The sequence below is a fragment of the Olea europaea genome, chromosome 8 (genome assembly GCF_002742605.1).
Source record: "Olea europaea var. sylvestris chromosome 8, O_europaea_v1, whole genome shotgun sequence".
In the NCBI taxonomy this organism is placed as follows: Eukaryota; Viridiplantae; Streptophyta; class Magnoliopsida; order Lamiales; family Oleaceae; genus Olea; species Olea europaea.
In genome coordinates, this window is record NC_036244.1 from 18,083,713 (window position 1) to 18,108,701 (window position 24,989).

General features: G+C 32.5%; 1 protein-coding gene across 2 annotated transcripts; it reads right to left on the reverse strand.

The window, feature by feature from the left end:
• Positions 1–14,749: 14,749 nt before the first annotated feature.
• LOC111399055 (heavy metal-associated isoprenylated plant protein 37) lies at positions 14,750–16,753 on the reverse strand. Of its 2 annotated transcripts, XM_023026273.1 has the most exons (4): positions 16,492–16,753; positions 16,326–16,393; positions 16,102–16,177; positions 14,750–15,978 (listed from the first exon to the last, which is right to left on the reverse strand). In XM_023026273.1, exons 2-4 carry the CDS (start codon positions 16,362–16,364, stop codon positions 14,960–14,962), a joined length of 1,134 nt encoding a protein of 377 aa, XP_022882041.1. In that variant the 5' UTR covers positions 16,365–16,393; positions 16,492–16,753; the 3' UTR covers positions 14,750–14,959. The 2 variants fall into 2 exon arrangements, with proteins under 2 accessions (XP_022882041.1, XP_022882040.1); XM_023026272.1 differs by having other exon boundaries at positions 16,326–16,753.
• Positions 16,754–24,989: the final 8,236 nt, after the last annotated feature.

A 24,989-nucleotide genomic window follows, 5' to 3' on the forward strand; every position in this document is an offset into this window, starting at 1 on the left:
GTCAATTTTCGAAACAGGAAATGTCAAATTCTTTGAGGATGTAGAGTTTGCCAAAGGGAGATGAAATTATATATATATATATATATATATATAAAAGAAAATCATTTTCCTTCTATGAGAATAATTCGAGTATGATAAGTTCAAAATTATTTCTTCTTGAGCCAGTTTATATTATTTATCACGAGTTACAAAATAAGTATTATATCAATATATTTTTATCAACTTTTGAAATATTTAAATATTTGACCCCAATAATTTACAATAAATTCTAAAAGGAATACACATGCAGAATAAATCATTTATGGAAATAAGTAGGTCGTGTTTATCACTTCAACTTTTGGACTTTAATTAGTGTGACGACAAGGCTGGACATGGACTATTTCACTTGCTAAATGATCAATATAAATTGTTTTTTTAGCCAAATTCGGAGTGTTACAAAATAAGCAATACTTGAATTAATCAATAATAACTGCAAAAGCAGCAGCCTCTTTTAGGGCAGATATGGCTTCAGGGTCAGCTATTTCAATTTGGGTTTAGGTTCCGAACCCGCCTTCATTCAAAGAGCCTTGGCTTTTGTTTTGATTCTTCTTTCTGTTGGAGAGCAAGTTTGAAGGAATTCAACAAAACCCAAATGGATGTTTCTGGAAAATTATTGACATGGTTATTAACTTGTTTCCATAAAAGGGATATATTGCTTCTACAATTAGTATCGTGATTGAATTGAGTATATGGTGATTCTTGAATTTGGATTTTTGGGAAAGAATTGAAGAAGAAAAAAAGAGCTGGGCTTTGGGAGTTGGGGCTAAGCTTCTGGAGTTTTGTAATGGGCTGTTTTAACGTGAATTTTGGCCGTAAGTAATACGATTTTAATTACTAATTTAAGCTTATTATAATTTAACTATTTTTTACAATGATTTTTCAAAAAAGCGAGGTTTGGTTTCAAACCCCGGTTCGAACAGGAGGAGTACGCCATGCTAATGTGCCTTGGATGATCCACATCTCAGGATCAGGCGCCGATGAGCACATTGAACTATCCATGTGGTTGAAAGCCCTCACAGCCCAGGCACAACGACGCAATTATCAGGGGCGCGCTCTACCACTGAGCTAATAGCCTGTCGTGCGAGCCTCCCACTGGGGGCCCGCTATGCCAAAAGCGAGAGAAAAAAAAATTGTATTTTAAGATTGCTTTATTAAAAATATTAAATTTTGAGAATTTTTCAAAAATTAGATTATGATTAATATTATTTTTATATAAAATAGATAATAATTGATTTCTTTAAGATATATACATAACTCTAATTAGGGGTGTCAACAAGTCGAGCTCAACTGGCTCGTAAGCCGAAACTCAAGGTTCAGGCTCGGCTCGAGTAAAATTAAATCGGATTTTTTTTTGTCCGAGCCCAGCCGAGCAAAAGTTCGACCAAAAAATCAAGGCTCGACCCTACCTTTTGGCTCGAGCCTTATTGAGCCAAGCCAGTTTGATTTTATTTTTCCTTTTTATATGGACAGTTGTGTGCTGCCTTTAAATTAGGCAACTACATGCTATTTTTTTTCGAGCCGGCCTGACAAGCCACACGGACTTATTCGGGACTCTACCCGAGCCGATAAGCAAATTTGACATCCCTAATTCTAATTGTTTGTCACATTAGCGATTTTTAATTTTACTTTATTATTCATAGTTGAGGTGGCAATGCTGCATATTGTCACATTAATGTTGGACATTAAAACCTCCTACCCACTACGGGTTGGAGATTAATTTTGATGATTGTTATTAAAGGAAAATTGAGATTTATCTCTTTCTTCATATTCCTTTCCTAAAATATAGCTGACAATTACAATGCACAGATCATCGATCATAACCTCCATTAAGTGTTCATGTCTTACAAATATTATGCCCTGTCAAATAAATATTCATGGCGCAATAAGAATAATTTATTATTGTTCATACATACAATTTTATAATAATAATAATAATAATAATAATAATAATAATAATAATAATAATAATAATAATAAATAGATTAAAATTTAATAGAGCAATATTATGGATTCATATTCAAAGAGTGAATTTTGTTGAAGTTTTCTAAGTAAATGGTAATAAATTAGGATTTTGGTACGTTGACTTCGTGAGCGATTAAGAACCAAATCCATTTGCCATTTGAAAAGTAAATTGTTAGGACTCAAGGTAAGTAAATCTCCCCCATTTTAACATGTATGTCATATGGTTAAATGTATTAATGTGATATCTTATTTGCCATTATGTTAACACGGTATTTTATTATTATGTTTTAGGTCATTAATATTTCTTATTACATATTTATATATGTCAACACATCCATAAGCATATAAAGTTTCAAGAAATAGAAGTTTACAAAAGTCAATGAGTCAAGGAATGTTTTTAAAGATATGTATACGGAATGTTATGAAATATATATCTATGTCATTAAGGGTGTGAGTGGAAAATAAGGTGTGGGTGATCGACACACCTAACCAGTGTTGAATGATAATGTTAATAACTACTTTGCGATACTATCGATAGGATTCGACCGAGTTCCGAATAATAATTATACATTGCATTATGATTGGTTAGGTGATACACCAAGTGAACTCACGACGTCAATATCAAATTTCTAAAGAAATGAATAGAGGGGATACATATTGCAAATTGACTTTTATTTTAAAGTAATTTATGTGCATATGATAAGTATGCATCATATGCATGAGGTTTACTTACTGAGCGTTAGCTCATCACACGTTATCCCTCCCCATTTTTAGATGATAAAGGTAAAATAATTCAAGACGACTACCTGTGTTACGATGAACTCAGTACTAATACAATTAAAGTTGACATTTAATTTAATTTAATTTAATTTTTTTATTTAAGTGCAAAAGTTTTCTACAAGTTATGTTCATAAATGAAGTCAATAATATTCATTGTATTAAATAAAAATTTAATCGATTTCATATTTACGGTTTTAAGAGGAAATAAAATGATAAACCTTCCAAATCGAAGTATTTAGGGAGATTGACATAAATGATTAAAGGTAAATATAATTAATTAATTATAACTAATATTCGTTTGAGGAGAACTCGAATGGCCTTTTGAAGTTGGTGGAATTATGGGCGATAAGTACTGAAAACTGAAAGTGGAGCTTCTTTAGTGGATTATTTCCTCATTGTCAAGCACTTGCACTAAATATTGTAATGGTTCCACTAATTAATAATTAATACTAACCTTGATTAAGTGGATTTATCCATTATATCTCGTCCTTATTTCAACAACCACATTGGTAAAGAATCTAAAGACAGATGTGTTTTTTTTAAAAGAAGATAAATACTCCTCCGTCCCATAAAGGTATGCTTGCTTTATTTTTTCGTCTGTAGCATAATACATGTTACTTTTCTTGTTGTGAGAATAGATAATTTTTTAGTTTCCTAATATACTCCTATTTAATACGACTTGTTATCAATAAATGTGAACTATTTTATTTAAATCATTATTTTTCGTGTGAAAATAGAAGCAATTCTATTTTTATTGGACAGATGCAGTATTTGTTTAGAAATAGAGCAACCCAAAGTTCTCAAGGTAAGGAAAGAATATAGAAGATTTGACTAATTTGATAAATCTCAACATGCTTCAACATGATAGAAATATAACTTCTAAAATTCAAAAAATTCTTTCCTTAAATGTACACCCACAAAATTTTAAACAAATTTTTTTTTTAAATATTTGAAAATGTCTTTTGTCATCTTTGCTCTCTCACTTGTGATACAAATCTTACCATAACACCTCTTTAAGAGTTTTATTTATCTTTTGGGTTCTTTATTCTTGATCTTGAAGAGAGAATCTTTTGCTATAGACTCCCTGAAGATTATTAACTCTTTTGACTCAATATTGAATCTTAGAAATATATTAATCGATTTTTAAGAGTAAGTCCAATAATTACATGACTTAGATGTTGAGAACATTATAATTCTAACGATATTAATAGATATATCGTTACTCACAAAAATATTGAATTTATTTTTTTGTTTTTGCCAATCTAGTTTTCTCGTTCTAGTACAAACATATTACTCATACTCTTTTTGACAATATAAGCATCTCATATTACTGTGAGATAAGTTTTTTCTAGTAAAAGGTGATCAAAATATACGTTGGTTTTTATTGAGAATTGATTTTTATAATGTAAGCATTGTCTTCATTTTGGCTTTTGTCGAACATTTTTAAAAATTTTTATTAATAGGTTTGGCTCTCGGGTGACTCACAATTCATTTAAGAGAAAATCTGAGAGAATTACGCAATGATTAAAATTAAAAACCAAAATATTACCTTAATTTTGTTGTTGATCGGTATTAAGTACATTTTTTTGCTTGGCCAATAATATTAAATCATTGCTTTTGAATTGAAAATTAATAGTTGGAAGCTCGAATAATGCAGAAATTGGGCACAAAGGTTCGGTCAGGTCCTTGCCCAGCCCATTACTAAGCCTATTTATAAAGCCATTAACTTCAACCTTTAGGCTAAGGGTAACCTCGCACCATATCCTATTATAATTACCAAAATTCTAAAATACATAATGGATGATAATGCATTTCGATCGAGTATCAAGAATATATGTATTCATGCGAAGCATATGCATAATTATATGTTTTTAAATTTATTTGTTATTTTAAATATTCTAAACTAATAAATAAATAAATAAAATTATGCATTTTTAAACTTTGTACACACTCTTCAAATTTTTAACAAAAAAATAAGGGAAAATTGCAGCAACAATCCCTAATCTTTTCATTTTTTTTTCAAATTTTACTCTAACCTTCATTTTGTACCAACAAAAATCCCTAACCTTTCATAAATACGCATTTGAGGTCCATCTGAACAAAAATTGTCCAAAACATCGTCAGTTAACCTAGAAAATTCCTTAAACTATCTGCTACCATGACGATTTTATTGAATGTTGATACCTTTTTGGACGGTATTTTTAAAGGGTGTTTTGGACGATTTTATTGAATATTGATTCCTTAATTTTTTCGGTCAACTGACGGTGTTTTGGATAGTTTCCGTCCAGATAGACCTCAAGTACATATTTATAAAAGGTTAGGAACCTCCACTGGCACAAAATAAAAGTTAGGGTCAAGTCTACAAAAAATAAAAAGATTAGGGACCGCTGTAGCAATTTTTCCAAAAAATAATGCTCAAAATCATAAATACTACAATTATTTGATAATCAATTTTTATAATTATATTAGACATGAACATCGACTTGAAAACCCTAAATATTGTTTCACTCTTTATCGGATTATAATTCAAACTCCTCTTCATCCAAGTCATCTTCCGTGTTATTTGATATAAAGTCATCTTCATTATATTTCTGTATTCAACATAAGAATTTATATTAACTCTCGTAAATGGTAGGATATCATTATAGCCTCCTTCTTATCATCAAAACCATCAACATTTCAAAATTGTTCATCACTAGCATCACTTGCTAATAAAACTAAAGAAAGATCGAAGAAGAAGGAAGCTCGGGCTCAAAATAGATAGCATGCAACTCTACGAAAATTGTATATAATTCATGGGCTTGGGTGATTTGGGAATAATTTAATGTTTATTGGGTTCAATTTGCCATTTTTAAGTTATTGAAATGGGTTACACTTTGCTAATTTTGATACAATTTGTAACACAACTACATGTGCATTTTGACATTTAAACGTGTATATGCGGTCAACGAAGTGGGTTGACCGCTATCACTTGCATACCTCATGTGAGGTGTTTTGAAAACTCATCAAGCACATACGGTATAAGCAAAGCATATGCATTCATTTTAAAACACCGATAAAATGTATTTGAACTTTATTCATTATCAAATTTATATTCTTAACTTTTTTTAAAACGTATTCTTATATTTAATCACTCATTAACTAGCAAACGTTATCATTAACCACTATTTTCATTCAAAAATATTATTAATGTATTCTAAAACGAGAAGAAAAAAATCTTTATTTTGTGTTTATTTTATTTTATTTTATTTAAAATAAAATGGGTAAACATAAAATGGGTAGACAAATATTTTTACTCTATCTTCATAAAACTTTTGGATGAAACTTTCATCAAGGACACCCTTTTGTTAATTTGAGAATACGAATGAGATGGAAAAGTTGAAGACATAAATGTGATCATGATTAAGGTTTGGGCCTTTAATGCAATTTAATTGTGGTGCAATTATTAAAAATGTTGTATGAATAGGCCAAATGAGTTCTAATTAATTTTAAAAGATTATAAATTCTGATGAATTAGTGAATTTGAATATATTTCTACAGAATCCATAAAAATATCATTAAAATGATGAAATTTTAAAAGAGTTTATTATGTATAATTTTAAGCTTGAAATCCTTTCAAATCTTTTGAAATTCCTTTATTGATTAAATGCTTATAAATCCACAATTTTAATGAATTTTGTCAACTGGAACACTGGATTTAGACTTAAAGTTCATTAAAATATCAACACAGGACACTCCTCTTAGTCTTAACTGAACCACAATTTAATTAAATGAAAGATTTATAATCTTTACTCATTGTCACGTTCATGTTATCATCTTTTTTTGTTGCAATCTTTTTTTTAACCTTTCATTAATTAATACATTTTTTCCTCAATGACTATCTATGTCCATAAATATTCATTAAGAGAGGATAAAAATACTTATTTGTAATTGTATTCAATTGGGTTAAATAATTGTCTCTCGTTTGAAAGCACGCCGGTAGAAATTTTGAACGAAAATTGTTATTATTGACTGTACTTTCTAATTGATAATAAAAATGTGATGAAAAATGTTATGGACATAATAGTGACATAAAAACTTCAGAATATATCTATAATAAGGAATAGATATTAATGTTGTAAAAGGAATGTTTATTAGGGTTTAGAGATGAATGACAATTACACCCCTGCAGCCCTAGAAATAATTACTGTTGTATCTTTGATTCTGTCCTATAAATACAGGACTTTGGTTCATAATAAAACACATAAGTCTATTGACTTCTTTCCGTTCTCTTCTCTTTTCTTAACTTTTATAACACGTTATCAGCACAATAACTTAATTTTTTAAAGTTTAGTGAATGTAATAATTTTTATAGGTATGAATATTTATCACGTATACCAAATTAATTTGGTAGCATGTGAACTATTTCAATTTACATATGCATCATAACGAGGTTACTTCTTCTTCTCTACTTTTCATTGGCAAGTATATTAATTCTAATTTACATTTGTATGTGTAATCTGAACACATATTAATTCACGTTTTTTTATTCATACACGATCATTTTTTTCACATATTATTCATTATTAATTTTATCTTTTGAATCTATTATATATTAGTTCTATCTTTAATTTCTAGATATGTGAAATTTAGATGTATGTTTAGTATCTTTTGTTTGTTGGTAAGAGATTTAGCTAATTTTGTTCACTTCTATGTATGGAGATTCTTTTTCCTAATACATGTTTGGTAATCAATTTTAAAATATAAATTCATATATTATCTATTTGGTAATTAAATTTTACATCATATCATGTTTGTATGGTAATTAAATATTCTTTTCACGCGCATGCTTGGAAGATTTTTTCTTTACTTATACTTTTTTTGTGATTAATTCTTGTATGTAAATTCATACCATGTTTATATGGCAATTAAATATTTTAGATGTTCTTATACAAACTTTAACTTAACAATTTATCATGTTGTTACTCCTAAAGTAGCACAACATTATAATTAATATTCTAGAAGCATATTAATTTAAAATCTATCTATTATGTATAGTTTGTTGATGCTCCTAAAGTAGTACAATATTATAATTAATATTCTTGAAGAATATTACTTGCTCCTGAAGAGCATAAATTATAATTTTCAATATTTTAGAAGAATATTGACATATTGCTTTTGAAGAAGTAATAGCAAAATACAATGTGCTCCTAAAGTAGCATATGTTTCGAAAAACATAATATTTTAGTATTTATCCCTAAAGGAAAATACATAATTTATGTCATGACTAACTATTATGTGATGTATAATCATATTCTTCGAAATTAATTGTATTTTCTCTCGCTTTTTGTGTAGTTAATCGAATGGCAAATATCACAAAACTTGAGTTTGTTGCACTTGACATCTCTAGCAAAAACTATTTATTATGGGTACTTGACGCTGACATTCATCTTGTCTCAAAAGATTTGGAAGAGACAATAAAAGAAGGAAACAAAGAATTTCTGCAGGATCGTGCAAAAACACTCATCTTCCTTTGTCATCATCTTTACGATGGATTGAAAATTGAATATCTCACTGAAAAAAATAAATGGAAGATTTGATCATCAAAGGATTATAGTCCACCCCAAAGCCCACTATGAGTGGATGCACCTTCGTTTGCAAGACTTCAAAACTGTTAGTGGGTACAATTATGAATTATTCAGAATATGTTCAAAATTGACATTGTGTTGAGAAAAAATCACTGATGAAGACATGTTGGAAAAAACTTTTTCTACCTTTCATGCCTCGAATGTGCTTCTGCAGCAGCAATATCGCGAGCGTGGTTTCAAAAAATACTCAAAAGTAATATTTTGCCTGCTTGTTGTTTAACAGTATAATGAGCTGCTGATGAAAAGTCATGGGTTATGTCCAACTGGTTCTATACTATTGCTTGAAGCAAATGGTACTGCATTGCCTGAAGCAAATGCAATATCAAGACAAGGACGTGGACGTGGACGTGGACATGAATTTGGGCGTGGACGCGAATGTGCACAAGTAGTAAACCATGAACGAAATAATCAACAAAGTTATCAACAACAAGGCAACAATTTCAAAAGGCACAAAGCAAACAAAAGTAGCATATCCAAAAAGGTACACGAAGAAAGTTGATTTAGATGTGGAATGAAAGGGTATTGGACACGTACCTGTCGTACAGCAAAACACATTGTCGATCTCTACCAACAATCAATCAAGGAAAAGGGAAAAGTGGAGACAAATTTTGTTGATTATGATAATCTAATTAATTTGACTCATTTGGATGTCTCTGATTTCTATATTGATCCAAATGGGAATATTGACCATTTGATTGGGGGTGGTGTGATGGAAAATATAGATTAGTTTTTTTCATGCTAGTATTTCCCTTTATTTTAGAAATTTAGTTTGAAATATGTTTTTATTTTTTGCAAAAATTTTGAATTTTATTATGCATCGTTAATTTCACAGTATTAATTATGCTTATCATTTTAAATTTAAATTTAAGTTTATATATATATATTTTGTTAGATTGATATATTCATGATGGGTTGTCAAGACAACTGCTTGATTGATAGTGCAATTACACAAACTATTCTTCAAGATAAAAAAATATTTCTTGGACTTAACATTGAAAGAAAATAATGCCAATAGAATATCAGTTACATCGAATATTATTGAAGGCTCCGGAAGAACTTGTATTATTTTACCAAATAATACAAAATTATATATTGACGATGCACTTTATTCTAACAAATTCAGAAGAAATTTGCTTAGTTTTAAAGATATCCGTAGCAATTGATATCATATTGAAATGAAGCAAGAAAATAATATTGAATATCTTTACATAACTTCTTTTATATCTAATCAAAAGAAGATAAAAGAAAAATTTTACACGCTCCCATCTGGGGTGTATTATACATTTATAAAAATGGTTGAATCAAATAATTTCATGAACCAGAAGCTCGTTGACCCAAAAAGCTTTATTCTTTGGCATGATCGACTTGAACATCCAAGAGCTATAATAATGTGTCGAATAATAAACAATTCACATGGACATCTTTTAAAGAACCAGAAGATTCCTTTACCTAATGATTATTCATGTGTAGTTTATTCGCAAGGCAAGTTAATCACTAGACCTTTAACTACAAAAGTCAATATTGAATCTCCAACTTTTTTGAAAAGAATTCATGGAGACATATGTGGGCTAATACACCCACCATGTGGACTATATCGTTATTTTATGGTATTAATTGATTCTTATACTAGATGGTCATATGTTTGCCTACTTTCCACTAGAAATGTAGTCTTTGCTAGACTACTTGCTCAAATTATAAAATTACGAGCACAATTTTTCGATTACTCAATTAAAACTATTCGCCTTGACAATGCTGGTGAATTTAGATCACAAGCATTCAATGATTATTGTATGTCAATCGGGATTGTAATTGAATATCCAATTGCGCATATTCATACACAAAATGGTTTGACAAAGTCATTTATTAAACGTCTACAACTTACTGTTAGACCATTACTTATGAAAACAAAACTCCTAGCTTCTATTTGGGATCATGTCATATTATATGCTGCATCATTTGTTTGTATTAGACCAACTGTCTATTATCGATATTCACCTTTGCAACCGACATTTGATTATGAACCTGATATTTCTCACCTACAGGTCTTTGGTATTGCTATCCAAATCCCTATTTCCCCCCCCCCCTCCCCCCCACAACGTACTAAAATGAGTCCCCAATGAAAACTTAGAATTTATGTGGATTTTGATTCACCATCAATTATTAGGTATCTTGAGCTTTTAACGGGTAACTTATTTACTACACGTTTTGCATATTGTCATTTTGATGAAATGACTTTCCCAACTTTAGGAGGGGAAATATTACATCCTGAAAAATAAGGTAAAATTACTTGGAATGAAGCAACTCTATCTCATTTTGTTCCCCACAGCAATCAATGTGAGCAAGAGGTTGAAAAAATCATTCATTTGTAAAGAGTTGTAAATCAATTACCCGATATATTTGTTGACGCAAGAAAAGTGACAAAGTCATATGTGCAAGCAGAAAATATTTCAGCAAAAATTAATGTCCCTATAGGACAATCAGCTGTAGCAAATGAATCTAAAATATGCTAGAATCGTGGTCAACCAGTTGGTTCAAAAGACTCTGTACCTCAAAAAAAAGGTACATGAGAAAAATCAATCAAAAATTTCAGAAGAAATCACATTAGAAAAGATTGATCAATCAAATATTGAAAATACGGTTCTTAAAGAACCACGAGTATCCGACAATAATGAGATTTCAATAAATTATATATTATCTCATAAATTATGAGAACGAAATAATGTTGTTATAGACAATATTTTCACCTTTAATGTGGCTCTTGATATTATACAAAATGAGGATCCTGAACCACAATCATTTAAAGACTGTCAAAATAGAAATGATTGGCCAAAATGAAAAGAAGTCATACATGCAGAATTGAATTCCTTGGAGAAACGAAAAGTGTTTGAACCTGTAGTTCGAACACTTGAAATTGTAATCCCTATTGGATACAAATGAGTTTTTGTACGAAAGAGGAATGAAAATAATGAAATTACAAGGTACAAAGTCCGACTAATAACTCAAGGTTTCTCACAAAGACCAAAAATTGATTACGAAGAAACATATTCTCCTGTAATAGACACTATCACTTTTAGATTTTTAATTAGTTTGACTGTGTCACAAAAGTTTGATATGTGCCTTACGGATGTAGTAACTGCATATTTGTATGGTTCACTTGATAGTGACATATATATGAAAGTCCCTGAACAACTGAAGGTGCCAGGAATAAACGATACATGCCCGAGAACCATGTTCTCAATTAAATTGTAAAAATCATTATATGGTTAAAACGGTTCGAACACGTGGTATAATCGCTTTAGCAAATATTTGTTGAATAAGGGTTATAAAAAGGACGATATCTGTCCATATGTTTTCATAAAGAAAATAAATAGTGGATTTACAATTGTGGCAGTTTATGTTGATTTAAATTTAATTGAAACTCCTGAAAAGCTCAACAAAACTGCTGATTATTTGAAAAATGATTTTTAGATGAAGAATTTGTGAAAAACCAAATTTTATCTTGGATTGTAGATTGAACATTTCGCAGATGAATTATTTGTTCATTAGTCTACGTATACAAAAAAAGTTTTAAAACGTTTTTACATGGATAATGCACATCCATTGGCATTACCCATGGTTGTTTGATCACTTGATGTGAAAAAAGATCCATTTTGTCCACTTGAAGATGGAGAAAAAATTCTTGATCCTGAAGTACCATATCTTAGTACAATTAGAGCATTAACTTATCTTGCAAATTACACTCGACCCGACATAGTTTTTTCTGTAAATCTCCTTGCAAGATATAACTTTATACTAACTCAAATACATTGGAATGGTGTTAAATATATTTTTCGTTACTGAAAGGGTACCATTGATTTGAGATTATTTTATTCTCAAAAGTCGGGATCTACTTTAGTGGGATATGCAGATGTATGTTATCTATCCGATCCACATAAAGCTAAATCACAAATAGGTTATGTATTTACACATGGATGAATAGTTATATCATGAAGATCTGTGAAGTAATCATTGACAGCTACATCTTCAAATCATTTTGAAATTATTGCAATCCATGAAACAGACCGAGAATGTGTGCGGTTGAGAAACATGACTCATCATATCCAAGTATCATGCAGATTAACTTCAACAAAGGATAGTCCAACAATTTTGTATGAAGACAATGCAGCTTGTATTGCACAACTCAGAGGATGATATATCAAAGGTAACAGAACAAAGTATATTTCTCCAAAATTCTTTCATATATATGAGCTTCAAAAGAATGACGACATCGATATCCAGCAAGTTCGTTCAAGTGACAATGTGACTGATCTATTCACAAAAGCACTTCCAACATCTGCGTTCAAGAAATTAGTTCATGAGATTGGAATGCGACGACTCAAAGATTTTCAGTGATCAACATCAGGGAGAGTAGTTGTACCCTTTTTCCTTCGCTTAGATTTTGTTCCACTGGATTTTCTTAACAAGGTTTTAATGGGGCAGTATTTATTTTTAGTACTCCAAAATAACTGTACTCTTTTTCTTCATTTTGATTTTTTTTCCATCGAATTTTTATCAAACAAGGTTTTAACGAGAGAGATATTTTGTAATATGTCATTTAAAGGGGAGTGTTGTAAAATGAAAGTTTATTAGTATTTAGAGGTAAATGACAATTATACTCCTACAGCCTTAGAAATAATTACCGTTGTATCTCTGATTCTGTCATATAAATATAGAGCTTTGGTTTATAGTAAAATACACAAGTCTATTGTCTTCTCTCTGTTCTCTTCTTTTTTTCTTCATTTTTATGACAATTAGAAATTTTTAACACAAATAAAGTGAAATATGGTGAAGTTGTACCACCCTACCTTTCATCACAAAATTAATAAAATGTATAGATTTCCTATAATTATTAAAAAAAAAAAAATTGCCATTGTTTTCATCACCAAAGATTGTTTTATAACTAGAGAAGTAGAATGTTAGTTGAAACACACTTACGAATGAGTCAAACCTAATAAAGTAATTTATTAATAAATCACTTAAATTGAAAATTTTATTTTTAGGATTATTATCTTATCCAAGAAATGTCAGCAATTGGGTGTAACACGCTAATGTCTTCACGTTGGTGGCGCATTGGGTGACACAATTTGACAGTGTGCATACTGTCACGTGACATGCGCGTGCACACCCCACCAAACACAACAGTAAATTCAGTAATATTTATTTTACAAATATCAATGTGATACAGTGTCAAACACAACTTTTCCTACTGTACACTTCTAAAAATGTAATCATGTCTCTGCACAACCAATGTCACACCTTGTCTCCCTACACTGTAAAATTATAGCTTAAGCTGACCATAGTGCCTGGTCCTTGCCCGCCACATTTCATGTAACTAAAATACAGAGGAATAAAGCTTCCTGCACATAAGCTTTTTGACAAAAGGGATGATATATAATACTTGTGATAATATTACATTGATTAGTTTGAAATTGTTTTATGTCCAACGTTCATTGAATGTTTGTCAGCTGGCTATCTGTCAATCTATCTACATAATTTTTCTGTAAATGTAGCAAAATTGAATATAGAGTAATATGAAAATAAATTTTAATTTGAAGTTATAACTGGCTAGTGATGATTTTAACGAATTTGGGTTGTTAGTTCTAGAAAGGTGGCATGATTAGTGGGAGAGGAAGGATCGGAAACAAAAGAATCACATTGATACACACTATACGTACAATATCTTCCGACTATCTCAAAGTCGTCCGACCATAGCATATCCACCAATGAACATAGTAAAAAGTGGTGCAAGCAAGTGGGGGAAGATGTATTTTTGAATAATATATTGATGAAAAATGTGTGATTACAAAATAAAAATAAAAAATTAATTTACATATAATATTATTTAATTGAAGAATGTGTTATTGAGATGATGTCAAATCACGCTATTTAGAAATACATATATTTTTTAAAAAAAATGTGGCTCGCTAATTTTTAGAATTTCATATTTAGAAAGTGCATTTGCATAAAGTCATATAAAACTAACTTTTTCTAAAAACCCTTTTAACTTTAAAAAAAATCACTTTCATACAGTCTATTTCAGTATCAACTTTTGAATCTCAAAAATTCTTTTCGACTTCTCAAAAATCATGTCAAACAAGCCCTTAATATTATTTTTTTAGGTACTTACAAATTATGAATTTACAAAATTCCTGAATAATAAAGTGTATTTATAATTTTCTTTCGCAGTGCTTGTCTAATTTGACCATTAACACCATAGTCAAGAATTTACACGTATTGGAGACAAATTACCAAAATATGGAGACGAGAGAAATTTTTAGCATATCCGCAAATAGTCAAATATACAAGACAAAGTTGAACTGAATAGATTAATATATTAAAATCAGTTCAGAAACATAGGGAACAATTAATTAACAAAAGCCCATAACTGGAGGAATAGTTGAAAAGGGAAAACAACACCTTAACAACCAACCTGGCAACTAAAAAAAAAACAACCCCACAACTGAATAAAGTCAAAAATACTAGTTCAACACGAGGATTTCAGAATTTCCCATTTACATAATTGAACAACTATTTGCGTTCTCTTCACTGAACATATGAGTAGCAGAATGATCACCATTGAAGCCAGTATCACTGTAAGTATATGCAACTGGCTCATAATTGTAGTAATAACCAGTGCTTGGAGGAATGAAAGGAGACCTGTTGTACATCATCTGAGGCTGTTGCAAGGCATGCCTATTTTGCAGGTTCATCAGTGATGATGGATTGTTGAATTGTTGATAGCCATTCATGCTCATCATCGTTGATGAAGGTTTATGTCCTGTTGCTAAGCCATTTATGGGCAAGCCAGCAGAACCTTGGTAAAAATTGTTGGGTTGAACTTGAAATGCTCCTCCTCCAACAACATTGGAATTGGGGGGTCCAAGAACAGATGCAGCAACATTAGTAGCCCCATTTCCATGAAAACCAGCAAGATTCATCATACCGTTCAAATCATTTCCCCTTTTGACTTCAGCAGGAATGGCATTTGCACCACCAGTACCTCCCATCTGTGCATTTTTAAGGGCTGCAAGTTGATTTGCCTTCATTTGAACATTGGGATTAGGATTTCCTTTTTTTCCACCATTCCCATTTGCAGCATTGTTAATCTTCCCATTGTTTGAAGCTCCAGCCATGGCAGCCACAGCACCTTTCTTTGCATTAACTTCACCCTGTTGCTTGAGCATAGTCAGTAGGTTTAATTTATCCCTTATAAGCTGCTGCATTTCCTCCTCTTCATCATATTCTTCCTCCTCATCATCAAGACACTCTTCATCTTCTTCAGATAAAAAGGGAAATTTCTGCTGGTTCTTGAGAGATTCAAGAGCCTTCATCATATCTTGCTTTTGCCCTTTTTTGTCTTTATCCTCTTTGATGCAGTTAACTTTCTGTTTCTGGTTTTGGTTAGGTTTTTGAGACCAAAGTTCAGCATATTTACCAGCTTTAACCAGCTTCTTAATTAGAGTTGCAGGAGCAACACTCCCTGAAACAGTAACCTTTTGTAGCTCTGCATCTATGTTGACTTGGTAAACTCCTGTGAGTCAAAGATGAATCATTCGCAGATAATGCAGCAAAAAGAGTATATTTTTAGCCCATAAAACAGACAAAACTTGGAAAATGTTAAAATGCTATAGCAAAGGCGCTAAAGAGAGAGGACCTTCAATTCTTTGTAAGAGTTTCTTCACTTTGTGCTTACACCCATCACAGTGAATGTTCACTCTCAGAACACAGTTCTGCAACCAAAAAAAAAAAATCAAAAAGGAAAAAGAAGGGATTTTTAGGGAAAGCCCATAACATAGTTTTACTGTACATACATAAAAATAATATACACTGATGTATAAGGGTCTAAAGAAAAACAGGTGTTACAGAGAAAGAAAATACCTGGATCTTGAGAAGCTTAAAGTCTTCATCTTTAGTCATTTCTTGAGTGTAGTTTGGAAATGCAATATCTGCTACAAAAGGAAATAAAGAAATTATAAAGAACACACTGCCTAAGCTAGTGGGGATAAAGGGGGTTTTGGTTGTACAGAGTCTTCAATCTTTTAACCTTTTTTACTCTTCTTCCTATTCAGTTTCTCTCAGAAACAAACAAAGAAAATGCACATGGGGCGTGGGGATTAAAGCATTTAAAAAGGGGAAGGAGGTGTGCTGACAAAATGCAAATTCAAATAAAGAAATACAAATTCACAAAATGCAGAAAAAGATAAGTTAATGAGCAAGAAATGAAATGAAAGTCAGAATATTGAGAAGAGTAAAAAGTGGGAGAAAGAAGAGCCGGAGTAGTGTGTTTTTTTCTCTGATTCTCAAATGATATGATGTGATTTAACGTTAAATACTGTGAAAGAAACAATAAAATGAAGAACAGCGACTTGACAAGCCGACTTCTATCCTTGCCCTCTTTCTCACATGCTCATCCTCTGCACAATTTATCCTCATAACATTTTTCCCATTTATGATTTTTTTTTTTTTTTTTTTTTGATAACCCAGGTGTCCCAGCTTAGCCAGACTAAATCCTGGACCTCTAGCCCCCGGCCCCTCAGTGACTAGTGGAGGTAAATCGCAGGTCGTGCCCTTGTTGGTTCCCAGGTTCCCACATGGCTTTTACTCCTTCCCCGAAGGGACCCTCCTCCATGGTTATTACATCACCAAGCTGCTCCAACCCTTCCTCTGGTTAATTTATGATTTTTTATATAGTTGAAAAATATGAAAATGAGAGATGTTGGTTGCTGGTATATAATTAAAAAATGTTGAACCCCAATTTTGAGGGCATCCACTGTCTTGTCCCTAGAGTTTTGTGAGGGAGGTAAAGCGCGGGATGTGCCCCAGCAGACCAGGGAATAAGAGTTGCTTGTACACTACGCCTACAAGGAGTTCAATTCCATGTTTCAGAAATCAAAACCCCACACTGCGGCTGCCAGTAAGGCGTGAGATAACTTCACCCTTGTCCTTTGCACCACTAGGCTATGCCCAAACCTCACTTCTGTTGGTATATAATTATATGTACATAAAGATATTTCCCTCTCACATGGGGGTCACTCGAATATTTTATTCATGTGGGTCCACCCTCATGTGAGAGGATAAATAACCTCATTTAGGATTCTAAGCAAAAATCGTCAAATTGAAAAATTGAACCGATATCGCATTTTAGAAATCTTCAGTTTGATGCCACGTGGACCCGGTCAACGAAATAATTTTGAACCAAATCAAAAATGATTTTGTTTAGGTTTGAGAATTTTAATTACAGTTTAAAACCAAATCGAACCGACAAAAAAATATATAAAAATAAAATAATGAAATTTTTTGAAAATTCATCCAAATTTACAAAATTCAATAGTTTTGTCATTTGTGTGTATTTTTGTCAGTTTCTAATTTTCTAATACAGATATATTATTATCCAATAATCATAATTTATATCTAATAATCTCAAAACTAACATAATCTATCAAATAGCATTTTCCTCTTCAAAATTTAGATAAACTTCAACCGACACCCAACACAGTTTTGAGTCATCGACATCACACACTTATTTTTCAGATTTTTTATGCCTGTTCACAGTTGAATTGAAGTGCATTATACCAAATTGGAGACAAATAGATCATAGACCTTCAGTGATAATATTTGCTACGAATAAGATTTTAGATCAATAATTTTTTGGAGCAAACTAAAGTAAGAATATAAAATTAAAACATTTCGTAACATCATGCAAACATAAATTTGTGTAATTGTTATGTTTAGATATTATAAACAATTGTTTTATTATTGTGATTGGTTATTCTCTTTGTCTAATCAGTATCATTTTTCAGATATGATGATCACGAGGTCATGTTGGACATCATTATATTTTTTGGACCTTATATCTAGTTCAGTGGACTTGTATTGTAACATTATTGTATTGTCTAATGCCTAAAAAAAGTGAACAAATATGAAAAAAATTATGTTTTAGTTTATTGTGATTTTACTTTGGTTTGAGTTTTTTTTTAAACTGTTCAAAATGATTTGGTTTAGGTTTGAGTTTTTCTCAAACTGGTTTAAATGGTTTAGTGTGAAAATCTGTCAAAAATCGGACCATTTACACCCCTACCCTTATGTAATGGAAATTATGTACCATTAGCATTTTCCTACGAAAATATTACACGTAAATTGAAAACTTTTCTTCTTTTTAATCATACATTCTTAAAAAAAAAAAAATTATTCCAAAAATTATAAATCCAAATAATAGTGGTCAAACGAGAGCAAGTTTATGTTATAAATAAAAATGGCACGAGGACTCTTTTATTAACATAAAAAATGAAAATTTAAAGTAAGACAAATTGTTACAACTTCATCCGACCCCACTTTCTAAAACTCATTTTTCCTAAATTTAATGTTAACTATACAATGTTTCAATAAAATAATTTTGCACGAGAATCCTTAAGTTTGTCTTACTTTTTAAGCACACTTTCTCTAAAAAAATTAACTTTTGCAAAACTCATTCTAAGAAAATATCTACAAAATTGAAGTTCAAGCTCCATGTTACATGAAATAATACGAAAGAGTCATTCTGACGTAGTTTGTATTTATAATGGAGAGTTCTTGACAAAAATTATACCCTCTTCTTTTAGTTATGTTTGGCTCATGTTTATAAATTTTAAATCTAATTTTTATTTAAACGTTTTGAGAGATACACAAATAACATTTGCTTACTATTTTATATTTCTATCTCAACAGTTTATAAAGAATTTCTAAACGTGTTACTATTACTCACTAGTAGCAAAATGGATCTACCAATTGAGTGATCGCTGTACCAAAGTAATGTCTGTATGACTGTATTTATTGAATGCCTGAGGTGTGGGTCTTGTTCTTGGTTTTGAAAAATTTATTGAAGCAACTACTTTTGTTGCTTGTATGCCCTCTGAGAACTTACTCCATGTGGAAGCCAAGGGAGAAACTTGTTACTTTTAGAGTGTGTTTGATTGATATGGAAAATATCATTTAGAAAAGAAAATATTTTCCATCTTTTGTAAAAATAAAAACCACATCTACCTAAAGAAAATGTTTTCCTTAAAAACAAGGAAAATTAGGCATATTTTCAAAAGTTGGAAAATCTTTTCCATGAAAAAAATAGCAATCAAACACTCCAAGTAGGAATTTGGATGAAAAACTGATATTTTTCATAAAAAATAAATGTAATCAAACACACCCTTATTGTTTCTTTCACAATATTAAGCCTTGTTTGAGCACCATTTTTTTTTTATTAAAATGCATTTTTCAACAATGACTTGACATTAGTTCAATTACATAATTTTTAATATAATAATATTACACTTAAATTCAAAACAATTCTTTATTTTTTAACCATGCATTCTCCATCATAACACTATTTCAAAAGGTATTTTATGAGAAAATAGGGTTCAAACAACCCCTAAAACTTTTATTTGGCAATCATTACACAAAACTCCTTTTTTTTTAAAATTTATTTTCAACAATACATTTTTACCATAAAATATTTTGTATATAAAGCAAAAATATTTTTCTACTTTTTAACAATATATTCTCCAAAAAAAAAAATTGTTATTCCTAAACTCATTTCTCACCAAAACAAAGTTTTTAAGAAATTTTTTTTATACAACTCTCTCTACCATGCCAAAGTAAGCATTTCACGCGAGGTACAAGTTAAAATTTCTAGCTCTGAACTTGAGAGTCCACTAAACATAACATGAAAATGCTCTAAGCTCTATTTGACACCCATTGTTTAAAAAATTAAAAAGTTTTGAATATTATTTTTAGAAAATGTGTGGTTAAAAAATAATGAAACTTTATTGATTTGTATGTAGAGTATGTTATTGTGTAGATGTATGATGAAGGATAATATTATAACAAAACAATTTAGATTTTTAAAAGTTGTCAAACATGGACTACATGTTGTTCAAATGATAAAAATAATTTCTTTTACTACTTCGTTATAATATAAACTGCAAGTCTTGTAATACTAAAATGATTATTTGAAACATTTTTTATCTTATTATTTAGCCCCTGTTTGGTAATTATTAAAATCTTTTTTTTTTTAAGATTTTGATAAAAGTTCTTGAAATGTATAGTTAAAAAGTTGTGGGACTCATAAAGTATGTGGTTAATATTGATTGTTTGACTTTGACTTAAATTAAAATCTAATTTAAATCAATACCAAACCGTGGCAATATAAGATCAATTATTTTTTTCCACTCAATAAGCCCTTGTTTTGACTCCATTTTAATTTAATACATTTTTATCCTTTTTCATTTCAATCATATATTTCTCCAATAAAATAATATAATACGTAAATTCAAAAAAATTTCTTACATTTTTAACAGCACAATCTTGAAAAATGGGGTTATTCAAAAACATATTTTTATCAAAACTTCATCAAAATGGAACCAAAACAAGGATAACTTGTTGAAAATTAAGAGAAGTAGGACAAATCACCAAAGTTGTAAACCAGCAGTGAGTCAGTATTTGGGAGCAAGCAAATTGTAAATAACATATTTTTTAGCTATGGATACAGAAAATATTTGACAAAATTTTTTCAGATACAAATTCTTATTGATTTCGAGCTCAAAGATGACAGCAAATGCACCTGTATGGACTGTGTGAATTATTCATATTTTTAACTTCCCTGCGAGTCCCTCTGCGCGCCTGCCGCTGTCCCATTTCCCAAATTAAAGCCTTAAAACACTCTTTTTTCAACGCGACTTTGCTTATTGTTGAAGCTTTTTATTTTTCTACGCCCTCATTATTACATGTTCCCCCTTTGTACAAATTATGCATTTCCCAAGTAAGGGAAAAAGCTAATTTCTCGTTTTTTGAGGAAAAACTTCGGATGAACAGAACACGGTTACTGCGCAAACAGTAAAATCGAAAAAAAAAATACACAAAAAAATTAAACCCAAAAGTCATTATTTGGTAAAGATGATTTGAATAGAATGTATAATTTAAGCCTTGTTTGAGTTTCATTCTTGTTAAAAAATATATTTTTAAATAGTATATTGATAAAAAATATATAGTTAAAAAATAAAGAAAAATTTTGAATTTGCGTAAACAATAAAATTAAAAAATACACAAAAAAATTAAACCCTAAAGTCATTATTTGGAAAAGATGTTTTAAATAGTGTTACGTCCCTAACTGAACCATTTTGGAACATCAGGCACACCACTCTCCGAAGTGTCACATGTCCATCCGAAGTGGTTTCGAAGTGACGCCAACTTTTGACGACCTCCAATTTGACGCGCTATGAGGCATAGAGTAGATCCACTGAAGCAACCGAAGAGCCTTTTGACGCTGAAGCGTTAGGCACTCCGAGGTGCTCCTTTAACAGATCCTTTCGCCGCCACTTTCAGAAAGATATCTTTGTCAAAATCCTCTCTGCCTCCAAGAATTAATTGATGTGACGTCTCCATAGGTCTAGTTGATGTGACGTATCAACTTTATGTCAACTCAACTCAGAAGAATTAATTACCCGCCCACTCTAGACGCTGTTGATTGATGCCTATGAGAGGACGCTTCACATCGTCAAATGCATACACGTGTTCTACATCCAACGGTACTCCACATATATAAATACACAAGGTTTGGTAAGAGACAAAGATAATAAAACTCTCACAACTTAGCTCTTCATACTAAGAAATATATATCCTCCCCATTCTTTTGCATAACTTGAGCATTGTTTTGATCACTAAACACTAACTTGACCGTCGGAGTGTATGCGACCGTTACCACCCCCATTGGTTCGAGCCGTGTGTTTCTGACTGTGCGTTGTTGTGTGTAGGGAGGATTACGTGGAGTGGCTATCGGTTGACCACGTGGAAGGTCCAATTCGCGAGGTCAACAGATTAACGCCGGAAAAGCCACCGAAAAACCATCGACTTACCCTGAAAATGAAACTTTTTTTGAAAAGAACAAAGTTAACCTACAATTTAAGTTCTTAACACCCTTGAAAAAGAAGTGGACAAGATGTGTTCTAGTAATGAGGATGCAAATACTAGGTTTAGAGACGCCTCTAAAGAAGAAGTGCTCCAAAACAATATCACTCACCAGAGACCCCATCATCGGCGTTGTCGAGGTTAAAGAACAATCATGTTCACTGAAGGAATGGCTCAAATAACTGCAGGCATGAGAGATATTACAGCTCAGAATGTGGCTATTCATGAATTCTTTATGCAGGCCCGAGGTCATCAGGGCTTCCAGATGTCCCAAAGATCTTACCCAACTCAAGAAATTCCTGCATCTCATGACTAAGGTCATTCAAGCCAGTGTAGGGAACACCTCCTCAAAAGAAAAGTGGGTATAGATGTCACGTCCTATGCACAGGGAGCCAATCAGCAAAACCACAACTAGGAGAGAACTTCCCACCAAAATATGAACCACAAAGGTCTGTCAGTATCTTTGACTGAATGGGGTAGAACCCTAGTAATAGGATCAGCTCTGTGCAAAGATCAGTTCGACAAGAGCAGAAACAAAAACAAGCACCTCCTCCGCCTAGAAATAAGCAGGAAGGAAAGAACTTAATCTATTGGGGCAGTCGAGGAGGAGCACCCCTACCTCCCCAGAACGTGCAAGATGATGAAGGCTTAGAAGGGCCATGTCGATCTTATGAAATTGATGATGATGACAACCTTCCTTTCTCAAGGAAGATCCTGAGCTTCCCAACGCCTGAGAATTTCATGCCACCTAAAATCCCTAAGTATGATAGAAATGGGGACCCGAAAAAGCACCTCACCAAGTACATGACATAGATGAGCCTCAGAGGAGCCTCACCCATATTGAAATGCAGGGCCTTCCATTTAACCCTTGTCGGAGCTGCCGAAGAGTAGTATAGTAGACTGCCTCTTCTAAGCATTATGAGTTGGCCAAATTTGAAGAATGCATTTTTGAACCAGTACCTCTTATGAAGAGAAGGAGAGGCGCCAGTGCAATACTTACAAGATATGAGACAGGCCCCTGGAGAGACTTTGAAAAGCTACCTCACCAGGTTTACTGACGAAATCACATACTACAAGCAAGTTACTGACAAAGAGGCCCTTTCAGCCTTGAAAGGTGACCTCAACATGAACACTTTATTTTGGAGAGATGTATGCAGCAAGAATCCCAACACTTATGATGAACTGGTAGAAATGATGAGAGTGGAGATCATCAATGAAGAGATGATTGACCATCGAAATCGTGTAGGGCAAAGACTCCATCCACCTCAGAGGCAGGTAGGTCAAGGACCAGCAACGCACCACATCACCCAGCAATGGATCCAAGCAGGACACACAATAGCTCCCACATCCGAACAAGCGTTGGTTCTGCCACGCTAAATACAATGCCGGTATTGGCATACGAGAATGCCACTGTCGAGGCGGGACCATCTGAAGGTATAAATAGTAATCAAAGGAAGACGAAGAAGAAGCGATCAAACAGACCCCTAGAAGGGGCAAGTTTGTGCACCATTCACCAACTTTACGGACACGACACCAGCAAATGTAATGATACTCCTCAATCCTCGAACCGGAGTAACCCATTCTCCTCAAGAAGGGATGAATATCCTCGCAGATCCATCTCCCCGAATAGGGGAGAAAGGCGATATAGAGACCAGTTACCCCAGAGGAGAGAATCAAGAGGCAGAGGAAAATCCAGGCATAGGGATCAGGTCCCATCTGGAGGCCAAATCATCAGGAAAATTGATACAATCATTAGAGGACCTCACATTGGGACAACACCAGGAACGCCCAGAGAAACTACACAAGAAAAGCAAAGGATCTACCAATGATTACTTACATTGTAAATCAATTACAAGAGGCCAACATGATGGCCCCAATTATAGGATGCACAAGGAGTTCATCACCCCCACTTGTGTATGGAGTTCCCAACTGAGCATGGGATTGCTACAGTTCAAGGCGACCAGATGGGTTCAAGAGAATGTTACCTCAACTCTCTACGAAAATTCGATCCCCGCACTGTTAATGTCATTATAACAAAGGTAGCCAACAAAGCCGACATGGACGTTGAAATGCTCGACGCCTCTGAACAAGGGCATACCTCCAAACACGAAGAAGACGTCGACATGGTAGAGGCCCCTGACGAAGGGCACCCTCTTGATGAGTTGGATCCTCAAATTATCGAGTCTAAACCAAATGTGACCTCAATAGAATAATTGGAAACTTTCTCTACCAACCCTGAAGACCCCACTCAGGTCTTGCGGATTGGAAAAGCACTACCTCCCAAAGTGAAAGAAGAAATGATAAACTTCCAGAAAAGGAACCTGGATGTCTTAGTTTGAAAGCACGAAGACATGGTGGGAATAGACCAAAGGATCAGTTGCCACCACCTTAACATCAACTCCTTCTGTGCCCCACATCGACAAAAAAGACGAGCTCTCAATTCAGAGCAATATGAGGCGCTCAAAGAAGAAGTCAAGAAACTCAGCCGCAGCGACTTCATTAGAGAAGCCATCTATCCGAAGTGGATATCCAACCCGATTCTCGTGAAAAAACCTAGGGGGAGATGGAGGGTATGCGTAGACTTCACAAATTTGAACAAGGCATGCCCTA